The sequence below is a fragment of the Crocodylus siamensis genome, chromosome 1 (assembly GCF_052110815.1).
Source record: "Crocodylus siamensis isolate JL-2025a chromosome 1, ASM5211081v1, whole genome shotgun sequence".
Taxonomy (NCBI): domain Eukaryota; kingdom Metazoa; phylum Chordata; order Crocodylia; family Crocodylidae; genus Crocodylus; species Crocodylus siamensis.
Window position 1 is genome coordinate 318,191,754 of NC_143395.1, and position 12,625 is coordinate 318,204,378.

At 41.4% G+C, this 12,625-nt stretch overlaps 1 protein-coding gene across 2 annotated transcripts in view; it reads right to left on the bottom strand.

Annotated features, from left to right (window-relative positions):
• Positions 1-3,364: 3,364 nt before the first annotated feature.
• The window catches only part of UBAC2 (UBA domain containing 2), a 194,220-nt gene continuing 184,959 nt past the window's right edge, over positions 3,365-12,625 (bottom strand). The window contains exon 9 of one of the 2 annotated variants that reach the window (XM_090022971.1): positions 3,365-7,335. In XM_090022971.1, the coding sequence (XP_089879097.1) occupies positions 7,228-7,335 (108 nt within the window). In that variant the 3' untranslated portion in view covers positions 3,365-7,227. Of the gene's footprint in view, positions 7,336-10,648; positions 10,958-12,625 lie in introns of those variants that run through there. The other variant, XM_090022961.1, reaches the window with a different exon arrangement.

Consider the following 12,625-nt stretch of genomic DNA (forward strand, 5'->3'; position numbering starts at 1 on the left):
GGTAAGCTTTTCTATACTTCATTCATGTGTTCCACATAAGCGACTCATAAAATGCTTGATTTAATCGGTTTACACACTTGCAAAGCAGTTATCCTGTGGAAATCTGCATATTTCCTGCTACTCAGTTTGTCTTCCGAGTGCATTTAGTAGAATTTTTTTCATCCCTTTTCTTATCAGTCCTCATCAGTAACTGAATCTCTGTTGCTTTTGTTCCATCTCTGACACTCCTTGGTGCACACTCTTTGAATTACAATAAAGATTATAAGATCAGATATGGGATACTTCACAGGAACGCACATGCAGACACACACTAGAGCAGCACAGAGATAACATCTGAAGAACAGTGTTCAGAGCTTGCAAACTACAATACTATTATAAACAGATATTCACACATGGATTAACAATTAAGCTACTGCAAAATTAGAAACATACCAGTACTTGCAAATAATCTGTGTAAACACCTTAAGCATGGTCATTATGTTAATTTATAAAACGCAAGCCTAATTTTTCAAGACTATATTTCTATGCTGTTTTGACTGAAGTAATGACATCTCTGAACTTCAGTCATAGCTACAAAATCCATACTAGCAGAAGCATTTTATGATTTTAGTATTTGTACAAGTTAGAAATAATCTGTAGAGATGAATGGAGAGGAAGTTAAAGGTGGTATTTAAAACTTTTAAATGAATATTATCAGAATTAAAGCCCTAAATCTATTACAGTAGCACCACCCTGTGGTCATGTTTGCCCTTGTTAGCATCTAAAGGACTACAATATCATAATTCTATAAATGGAAAATGCAATGTAAATTTTCTTGCAGCTCTTTTTTTGGGAGGGGGTAAGATGTAATTTAGACTCATTAATTTACATTTCAGCACAACAGTCTGGTAGGAAAAAATATTCTTTTCCAAAACAAGAATACATATTCAGTATCAAGTCAGAATAGTTTAACAAACATGATCTTTATGAAACAGACTGAAAAAAATATTTTAAATAGAAAACTTGCCACAGACCAAGAAAATACACAATTAAACTTATATTTAACTGTAAAATATGAAATATAAATTGCTACAAAAACTGAGAAAGTGGATTCAGGTACTAGAACTTTTTCCTATCAAATTTATAATTTTGCAACAATTTTTTTTTATTTTAAATGTCCTCTCCATTACACATCTTCAAAGCAAACACATTAAAAAATTCAAAAAAATTATTATTATTCATACAACTGGTGTTGTTGATTACAGCCATTAGATCAAAGGATTTTCACATTAAGGTTAATATATGTATTTTTAATTTACATAAAGTGATATTGCAATTACATATGGACATTCCAAAACTAAACTCTTTTGGATCTGGGATATATCCTATTGCCAGTAAATTTTGTTTTAATATAAAGAAGCTTTCCCCCACCAAATTAGGTTCCTGAATAAACACAGTTGCCCACGTTCCTCTGTGTGAAATCTCATCCTTCCTTGGCTCCCATGGTCTTCTGGCTCCCCTCCCAACTCTTTTTATCATTTTTAACTTGTGTCCCTCAGAAGATCCTACTCCAGGGCTGGGCAAAGACTGGCTTGCAGGCTGGCTGTGGCCTGCAGCAGCCTCCATTTCCCAGCAGCCCCTGAGACACTGTGGACAGTTTCCATGGAGACCCCAACAGCAGCAGCATAGTGACAGCCAGGGCTGGGGTTTCCATGGAGGCCAGCAGGGTGCACAGCTGCGTGGGTGGGGATCTGCTCTGACGCCAGGATCTTGCAGCAGTGACAGTGCAGTTAAGCCGGGGCAGAGCTGCGATATGCTGCCTGCACACCCTGGGCAGGGGCATACAGGCAGTGGATCGTGGTTCTGCCCCAGCTCCAGACCATGCCATCATCACTGCAAGATCCCAGCCCCGGCCCCCAAGCCGCTCCCTGTCCACCTGCACACTGGGCCAGCTCTGCTGGGGCTGGTCTCCATGGAAACCCTGGCCTTGCACAGTCATGGTGCTGCTGCTGCTGGGGTCTCCATGGCAACAGGCCACAGCAATGGGGGCAGGGGCTGCTAGGAAGTAGAGTCCAGCCACCAGCCGGATTGCCATTTTGCCCCTGTCCTACTCAGTCCTCTCCATGGAACTGCCCTTGCTCTCTTCTCTTCTCCATCATCTCGATGTAAGCTCATCCACAAAGCAATCTCTGTACTCCAGTCCTGCTTCCTTCTGTTCCAGCTGAAATCTCCATCTCTCCATCACTCTCTCACATAGCTTGTCAAAGGTGACTGGCCATCATCTCACATACAATTTGTCTAAAATACAGAGCTTTCAAGTGTTGTGTTTTTTTTTTATCAATCCCGGTGAACCACCCTGCCTAGGTCTTCACATGCAGACTATGTAATACTCTTTAAGATATGGTCACATTTCTAAAAGGTCATGGGAAGATAAGCTCTTAGCAGATCATGCTTGAATTACTGCACAATCTCTTTTGCTGGCCTTGACAAACCTTGCTCTACTTTTATCCCTCCAGATTGCTGATAGAAAGTTTATCTTTCTTAGCCCATTACTTTGACCCTTGTTGCCGTTCTCTTCGCATACTTCCATTTGCTCCCTGTTCTCTACCACATCAAACATCAACTACTGTCAAGGCCCTTCTTGACTTATCCATCCCTATCTTCTCTCATTTAGTACTGAGAGGTTAACTCCTGCCTTAGATCGTCCTCCCAACACCAGCATCCATTGTCTATTTTTCAAATAAGTATCTTCACACCTTCTACTACTACCTTCTACATCTACTCTCAGCCTTGGAAAGAGCTGCCTGTAAATGCCCACAAAACTACCCCATTGTTCTCCTTCAAACCCCTCCTAAAACTTCCCTTTCCCTTGATGCCTACAAAACTCTCGACAATTGTTAGGTTATTGATGTGATGAAATGAATCTTGTCAATACTGTTTCATTGTTTTCTTGGACTCCCCTGCTTATCTCTCTCCAACTACTGTCTCTTGGCTTATACCTAAAGTATGCGCTCTTTGGAAGAGACTCTATTTTTGTCCTGTGAGTGCCCAGTGAAATGGGGTCTATAACTAGAGCTCTGAGCTACAGACATACAAATAAACAACATAATCTTTCTGAATCTAGTTAGTTTTGCACAAGTGAGGTTCAAGTACGACCTTCTGTTATTCATATGTGAAGAACTTAATAAAGTGTTGGACTTATTTTCAACATCTAAGATATGTCTTCAAAATACTTCCAGGAACAAAAAACTAAATCCTAATACAAAGTAAACATGAAATGTTAAAGTGAAAAACAGACTCCAATACATGTACCATGTAACTGAGGATGTATAAAATATAGTCCAAGAGCAACCTCTCCTTGTAACAGCAGTGAGAACAAAGCTAATAAAGAGAAGATTTTTATTGCAGGAAAACCAAAACAAGAAAAGATTTCTATTCATTTATGAAGTAAGATACAATTTAAAAGAAATATACATGTGGGCAGTCACACAGAGAGATACAATCCTCCTAGCAATGTGCCAATTTGCTTCTCAGGATTTCAAAGTCTGGACACCTCTCATATAGTTTTATAAATACAGTGAACATACACATACACTGAAAGAAAGAGGAGCCCGGGGATATATATTTTTAATTTCCTTCCAACACACACATTATAGCTACAATCAGGCTCTCCTGAGTGATATATAACATCATAATCACACATACAAGATGACCAAATATCTTAGCACTCCCAAAACATATTTTTTGTGATTTTCTTTTAAAATATATCTGCACATATTTTTCCAGTAAATAATAATCTCCTTAGGGCATATTATAAACAGGCACTAGAACCACAAATATGTACACAAGAAGCTAAATTTGACTGTGAATTTAATCGTCTGAGAGGTAGTAATCTCCATCTCCTATTGTGTGAGAGGAAGAGATTTTGACAAGTACATGAACTCCTGTACGAAGCCTCATCCTACTGCAGTTTAGCAGATATTTAAGGCCCTGGGAAACTAGTATTTCACAATGCAGAGCTGTGTAACAGTCCCATGTAAAAGCCCTGTCCGTTTCCCAAATACACTATTTCAAAAAAGTACCCTGGTAAATCATTCTGATTTCATTCTATATTGTAAGAAAATGTTCTTAAGGTACTAGCGGAATTTGCCAGAGGGGTAATGACTTTAAATTCTCAAAGGTGAAATTCTGGCCTTACCAGAGCCAATGAGAATTTTCCCGCTGACTCCATTAGTTAGGAATTCACCCTTTAAGCTCTTCCTCGTAGAAAATTATGCATCTTGTTTGGGGAAAGGACAGAGACTTTCCCTTGCTTCCTCAAATACATTTGTATAGTGCAGTTAATATAGAAACTACATTATTTGAGACATTTCAAATTACACTGGACAAAATGCTTAGATATACTATAAAGAATTACCCTGCATGTACAGCCAATTGGTCTATCACTGATGACTCACAAAAGACATTTTTTAAGATCTGTTTTCTACAAGTCTTCCTTTGCTACATGTGTCAGACTGGAACTTTCCTTAGCAGCATCTAAGACCCAAAAAGCTTTGTTATGGAAAGTTTAAATTTTTTTTTTTATGGCAGACAAAGTATTTTGAGACAGGGAAGTTGGGTGAACTTCTGACCCCGGTTGGGTCCAAAGGGAGTTTTGACATTGGCTTCACTAAGGTGCCAGGATTTCATACCTGGAGATTAAATATGTTTTGCAGAAAGCTTAATACAATGGGATGGTGACTTCTAGATATTACTGACTTATAAAACAGGAATGATTTTGATCATAGAACATTAATCTATAAATAGATTATGTCTTGAACTAAACTCTATAGTGTCTTGAACTAAACTCTCGTTACCGGTTTTCAAATTCTTAGTGTAAAAGCTACTTGGGTCTCCATGCAGCTCCAGTGTAAGCAGGACAGTACTTCAAAGGGTATCTCTCATATTTAACTTTGTAACATACACTGGTCAAGAGGTAAATACATCCCTTTCCTATAGACAGAATTTTATTCACCCAGAATTATTTACCATCTTTTATAGCAGCCTATTACGAAGTTACTTTGTTAACCTGGAGAAGTGACTGGCTCACAAAGAGAGGCCCAAGCTTTAAGAGGTACCTGTTTTTAAATGATGCAATAATTTGGGGCATGCAGCTTAATTTTAAAAAAATATTAAGTATTGTACAAGTTGTAGATAGTAATGCATTTTATTTTGGTCATAATTTCTAAATTCTTCCTGTTACTGTCACAGTCAGAAATCTCCTTAGCATATATGGAAGAAGTGCCAATCATTGCCACATCAAACAAATCTTGCACTGAAAAACAGCTGTTGTTTGCACAGATCAGTGATTCCCAACCAGGACTACTGCTGCACCCTGGGAAGCCTTGAGAACCTTTTAAGGGTGCCAGCAGATGCCACACAATGACAGTACTGTCAGCTGTGCAAATATGATTCACAATATAAATCCAGAGATTTGAATAGGAACCAAAGTGTTACAAGCATCCTGAGCCATTGTGGTCTTTTTTAATTCTTAGCAACTGAAAAATTGCTCTATTATTTTTCTGTAGTCAAAAAAATGAGGGAAAACTAAGAGCTGGCATTTTGCAAAGGGTGCCTCGAGTCTAACACGGGGTGCCTTGAGTATAAAAATTTGAGAATCATTGGCACAGACTGTAGCTGCCTTTAAATACCTTGTGTCAGCATGTTCACAGCCTCAAGAATGTTTTCCTCTCCACATTCTAAGCAATGGAAATTACAAAGAGAAAATATAATAGTTGCTATTATAATAGGTTCAAGTATGAACAAACCTGTTGTCTTTCCTCTGGTCATTTTGCAGACACAGTCAGATTGCTGGGTTTTTTATACAAATCCCATTTGGTTCCCAACACATTCTTTTATCCTTCTGTTTTGCCCCTTCCTACTTCATTTTTTCTGCTGATGCCACCTCTTATGTCCTTAATTTTGTGTATTATATCTGTATGTTACATTTGACATACATATATGTAAAATATATGTTATATATGTATATATTATTCTTTAAGTATAAAATTCAGCTCACCCATGGAAGTGCATGGTATCTCGCAATAATTGGCTTGATTTCACAGGTGTTGAGCAAACAGATATTCCCATACTGTGAAACTTCTATACCTTTGAAAATTGGATCAAATATGGGGTCTTTATTATTTTAAACTCTAAAAGCAGATCCCGGATATCCTGACATTAGTATCCTGTTGGCTCCTGTGCCAAGTTCAGCTGATGCTTCCAGAGGTTAAGTTTTCAGCCTGTGTTGCTTTCAGCCAAATGAGCACAGCCAGTGTAGTTCAGATCTGTGACAGCTGAAAACTAAAACTACATAGAAAGAAGAAAAATGTCTTTGGTTTTTTAAAAATATTTTCCTTCTAAAGAGATGTACCTGCTCAAAAACTGAAGTTGCACATACCAGACTAATTGCATCCAGCTGTTACAATGCAAATCTGTTCAAACCAGGTGAATGCCATCAGCTTTATATCCTTTTTATCACTTATTTCCCTTTGTTTACTCCATTAAAATATTTCCGTGCTTTCTGACCTGAGTAGTCATCTGCTAAATTTATATTTGCTTAAATTTATGCTGATCACCTGCTGTACAAGATCCACATAAAATTTCTGGTATCTTGCATGGATTGCATAGTGAATAACAACTTTTATTTAAAAAGGAATAAAATATTACAGGCATTAATAAATTTTATGAAGAATGATGTGATAATCTCATAACCCTCTACTGAAATAATATCACCACCTTGGAAGATTTTCTCATTACTGACCAAAACCCCAAAATAATATTAAATATCAGAGATGAGAAATCAGTAAAAGAGTAGAACTGTAATTTTTTTCTTGAAAGGCAAATCTATCTGTATGCAGCAGTTGTAGTCTCATTAGTTGCTTTTGTATTTCCTTGCAAATAGGAAAGATAACATATTTGAGTTACAAGAGAAAGACCATTTTTAAGCAAATTTTGAAGATATCTGGTAATAAGTGGAGATCAAAATAATGTTTAAAAGGATAAACAAAATGGGAACTATTACTTTATCTAAGGGTTTGGGAACAGTCAGTGTCATTTGTTAATATTACTTTGAGGCATCATTTATGGAGACGTAGTTTCTCTCTCTTGACTTTCCCCACTTCTTAGGAATTAACTTTCTGAGTCTATCCAGCAGGTGGCTTCAATCCTCCTTCAAATGGTAAATGCATCAACTTAAAAAATTCTTCATCAGTGCTGCAGTAGAAAATTAGTAGCTACGTTAAGGTCATTATTTGAAGCCCTCAGAGCTTCTAAAGCATCTCCCCTGGAAAATCCCATTTCCATAAGTCGTGCTACCTACAAGAAAAATAATACAAAAACATTGTTCACTGGAGTTTTAGCCATATTTTTTCAATTACAATTATCACACACCAGCAAGAACTGGGTTTATTAATGAATGGCGAGTACAATGACATACTTTTATTTAAATAATTAAGCACAAGTATATACTGTAATACTGCAACTGCTGCTATGAGACCACATGCCTGAATAAGCCTGAAAACACTACAGCAAGTGAGAGATTTTAGTTGCAATACTAACCAGCCTTTAAAAAATGTAACTATTTATTGAGGATACAACAGCTTTATTTTTTGGCAGATCAAAATTAGAAATATTTGTAGAAGAAGACTGAAATAAAAAGGAAAGTTTTGTTATAACTGTAAAAGTATGGGATTGGAGAAAAATACTGAAAATAAAACTTAGGGCTCATGTACTGTTGATAAGAAATGGCATAAAAATAGTGAGCAGATCAAGGAATTTTGCAGCAGACATCAGAGGGTGTCTTTAACATGTGGTCAGGGATGCAGTGGGAAGCACTTTAATTAGAGTGGCTCTCAGAGCCGCTCTAATTAAAGTACCCCCAGCATCATGTATATTCAGTGTCCCATGTTTCAAAATGGCGACAGATGTGCTTTAACTAATGCTCATTTGATGATCTTTAGTTAAAGCACCCCTGCCATCATTTTGAAATGAGGCGATGCTGAATACACATGATGTGGAGGCTGCTGGAGAATGCCAATTAGCAGACTCGATTAACCCAGAAGACTTGATTAATCAAGTCAGCTCCGATGCGTGCTAATTAGCATGCACTGTAGCAGAGATGTCTGGCACGTTATAGGTGCCCAGAGTGCTTAACTGCATATATATATTTTTTTCTAAAGGGTGCTTCCTCAGACATATTGCATAAAGGGCTCTCTTCAGTTCCTTTTTTCAAACATTGACATAATACAAATAATAAAAATACAGAAACAGAAGGTATCTGAAAGCTAGCTCTAAAAAAAAGAAGTAGTAAAATACTTAAACTAGTTGATTAACATTCATATACAGGATTCCAATCATTAGCAAATTCTTATGTTTGATAGTGCAAGACTTTGAAAACAGCTACAGTTTGCAGGACAACCATAATTCCGGTAGTCAGAATGCACTTAAGAAGCATCTTTCACATGTTTCAATACATTTGTAAAAGCTAATTTTTGTCTCTGTCTCAGCTGCTCTTTATATACGCTGACTTTGTAATGCATTTAATCCTGGCATTATTTTATGCTATTATAAAAGATGTGCAATTCAGCACCTAAAAGCATAACTCATACCCATTTCAGGCTGCAGTAAATTTGAAACCTGCATTTCTCAAATAGGTATAGATATGTGAGAATGTTACTCATTTCTTTTGCAAGTTTTATTATTGCATTCACACTCAACAGCAAATTAAATATTTTGGACAAAAGTCACTTAGGTGCTGTGGAAGAAGACCCTTGCTATCTCCCACTTACTGGGAGTTAAAATCCAAAACCAGACATCATGACTCAAAAAGTCACAGTATAGGAAGGGTGTCTGGGAGATAATCTGAGTCATCCTCTATTGGTGCATTCTGCTGAAGCCTAGTCTAAGCTGCCCTTCCCCAAAGGAAACCTGAAGAGGTCATGTGCAACGGCCTTCCTTCTATGGGGTAAGTCCCTCCATGGCGTAACAGCATTTCCTTGCTTGAGCAAGAACAAGTTTAACCCTTTACATCTAGAAATTCACACTGTGAATGTGTTGTCAAGAAAACTGTGATTAAAAAAAACTGCAGTACTTTCAGTATTTCTACTCTATTCAGTAGTTTCTGATCAACTTGCTACTTCTAACTGAACACTAGAGGGACTCTGTTCTCCAAAATATCTCCTCATATAAAACAAACAGAGGCACTTTTTTGATTTTCCCTAAATAACTTTTATTGCTAAATTAACATTTGTGGAAGAAAAAAAAATCCAACAACAATTTTATTCTGATTTACTCAGATGTGAAGAAGGCTTGTCAAGAATATGCCCCAACTATAAAATAGTTCCAATAAAAGGTATCACAAAAAACCTTCACCTCCCATATATTTTCTGGGCTATCATTATTACAACACTCCACCCCTACTCAAAAATTGTCAGTTTGTCAAGTACAACCGCCAAATACAGAGATTTTGTGAAGAACAGAGATATGGGGGCATCTTTGCCACAATATTTTGACATCAAAATTTGTAAGTAGCAATACCTGAAGATCTTACTTTTTAGATTTTTATGAAACTTTTTACTGTAACCATTATGGATTCAAACTTTAAAGAAGAGGGCTGTGCGGCAAAGCTCATGTTTATATAGGTTTCCACTGGGCTTGATCGAAAACGTACTTTGACAACAAGTAATTCTTTTAGTCAAATGTATCTCAAGTACAGGAATTCAATACAGCCTATAAAACAGAAAACTTGTACTCTGTGAATTCAAAGGATTTATAAACTCATAGAATCATAGAATCAATGAGTGGGAAGGGACCTAGACAGATCACCGAGTCCGACCCCCTGCCATGGGTAGGAATGAGCACTGGGGGTGGGAGGGGCCAGCCAGGTGCCTATCCAGTCTCCTCTTGAAGATTTCCAGGGAAGGTGAGAGTACCACCTCTCTGGGAAGCCTATTCCAGGCTCTGGCCATCCTTACAGTGAAGTAGTTCTTCCTAATATCTAACCTAAACCTATCCTCTCTCAGCTTGTGGCCATTGTTCCTGGTGACTCCAAGGGGGCCCCTGGTGAACAGACTTTCCCCAAGTCGCTGCTGCTGGCCCCTGGTAAGGCAGCCACAAGATCCCCCTCAGTCTCCTCTTGTGGAGACTGAAGAGATTCAGGTCCCTCAGCCTCTCCTCATAGGGCTGCCCACAGAGGCCCCCAACTATATGAGTGGCTCTCCTCTGGACCCTCTCCAGGTTCTCCACATCCCTCTTGAAGTGCGGCGCCCAGAACTGGACACTGTACTCCAGCTGCAGCCTGACCAGCGCTGCATAGAGGGGGAAAAAGACCTCTCTGGACCTGCTAGTGATGCCCCTGTTGATGTATGACAGGGTGCGGTTGGCTCTGCCTATTGCTTTGTCACACTGGCGACTCATATTCATCCTGGAGTCAATCCTGACTCCAAGATCCCTCTCTGCCTCTGTGCTGCCGAGAGGATCAGCCCCTAAACTATAACCATCATGCTGGTTCCCTCTCCCCAGGTGCAGCACTCTGCACTTGTCCTTGTTGAACTGCATCCTGTTCAGATCCGCCCACTTCTCTGCCTGGATGCCGTCCCTGCCTGCTGGTGTATTTACTTTACCCCACAGCTTGGTGTCATCAGCGAACTTGAACAGGGTGCTCCAGGTCGTTAATGAAGATGTTGAAAAGCACCGGCCCAAGGACCGAGCCCTGGGGGACTCCGCTGCCCACACCCTTCCAGGTCGACATCGACTCATCCACCACCACCCTCTGGGTGCACCCCTGGAGCCAGTTTGCCACCCATGTGACTGTGCATTCGTCAATGCTGCGGTCCCTCAGCTTGCCCACCAGAATTGGGTGGGACACTGTGTTGTAGGCCTTCTGGAAGTCCAAGAAGATGACATTGACTTCCTCCTTCCCATCTAAGCTCTTTGTTACCTGGTCACAGAAAGAGACCAGGTTAGTCAGGCAGGATCGGCCTGTCACGAACCCATGTTGGTTACCCCTCAACATCACTTCCCCTGCAGGGCTCTCACAAATTTTTTCAAAGACCTTCCCCAGGATAGAAGTGAGGCTGACTGGCCTGTAGTTGCTAGGCTCTTCCTTCCTCCCCTTCTTGACAATAGGGACCACATTGGCCCTTTTCCAGTCCTCAGGGACTTGGCCCAAGCACCAGGAGTCCTCAAACAGCCGTGCCAATGGCTCCACGATGACACCAGCAAATTCCCTCAGCACCTGCGGATGAAAGTCATCCGGGCCCACCAACTTGGACACATCTAAACCCTTCAGGTAATCCTTATCTAGGTCTGAACTAAGTCAGAGGACTTGCATCCTTCCTGGGCCTCTCTACGCTATCACCCGAGAGCACCCCATTGTCAGCAGACAGGAACACGGAGGCAAAGAACTTGTTGAAGAGTTCTGCCTTCTCTCGCATGTCCGTCACCAACTGCCCTGCCCTGCTTCGTAGTGGTCCAATGTTACTCATGAGACAAGCAATTGTTTTTGTAGTCCAAACACCACCAATGTTTGAAAAGTTTCATTAAGAGAACAGGATGTCAGCCTAACTAAAAGATACATTTCTAAGAAAACTCAAATTGCTAAAAACATAGATCTAGGCCAGAGGTGGGCAAAATACAACCCAGGGGCTGGATCCAGCCAGCAAGGCCATTCTATCTGGCCTGCAGGGCCCCTTAACGTTTAGAAAATTAATATTTCTCTGTCTTTCGTTCTTGTAAAAAATGACAGGAACAAGGGGCATTAGGTCCCAGGGGAAGCCGAGTGGACTCCTGCAACAGCAGGGCCTGCTTGGCCCCGCCCCGCCCCCCGACTGGCTGGAAGGCCCAGCTGGCGCTTCTGGTCTGGGACCACGTGGCTGCCCCACACCAGAACTTCAAGTAAGGTGAAAGATGTGGGGAAGGGCAGGGAAGGAGCCCAGGAAAAAGCTGAGTGTGGGGAAAAGCAGCCCCTCGCCTGACCCATTGCCGGTGCTCCCTGCCAGCGCAGCAGCTGCTCACAGCCTGGGTGGGGCTGCCTGTGCCTGCTTAAAACAAAATGAGGGCAGGGGTAAATGGCAGGATTCCCTGCTTATGCCCCTCGCTCCCCAGCCCTGCTGCCCTGTGCCCCCAGCCCTACTACCCCTTGCCCCCCAGCCCTGCTGCCCTGTGCCCCCCACCCAAAGCCCCTGCCCCCAGTCCTGTTCATGACCCTTGCCTCCCACCCAAGGCCCTTGCCCCCCACCCCTGCTGCCCCTAGTCCCCCACCCAAAGCCCCTGCCCCCCAGCCCAGGCTCTGTAGCTGTCAGCAGCTACCCAAAACCTGGGCCAGCTGCAAACATCTGCTGCCTCTCTGCCCTGGAACGCACCTGTACCTGCTCAGGACAGCCCCACACAGGCTGCGAGCAGCTGCAGCAAGGAGTGCTGGCCACAGGGAGGGGGAGGGGCCACTTTTCACCGTGCTCAGCACCAGCTCGTTTCCTGCCACAGAGCAGGGTTTTGGGGCTGTACACTGCCCCTGCCTGTATCGCAGGGCTGGGGGGCACTGGGAGTGAGCAGGTGCACAGGGCCCACACCAGTGTCCCAGGGCCAGTGCCAGCGGGGCCTAGAGCAG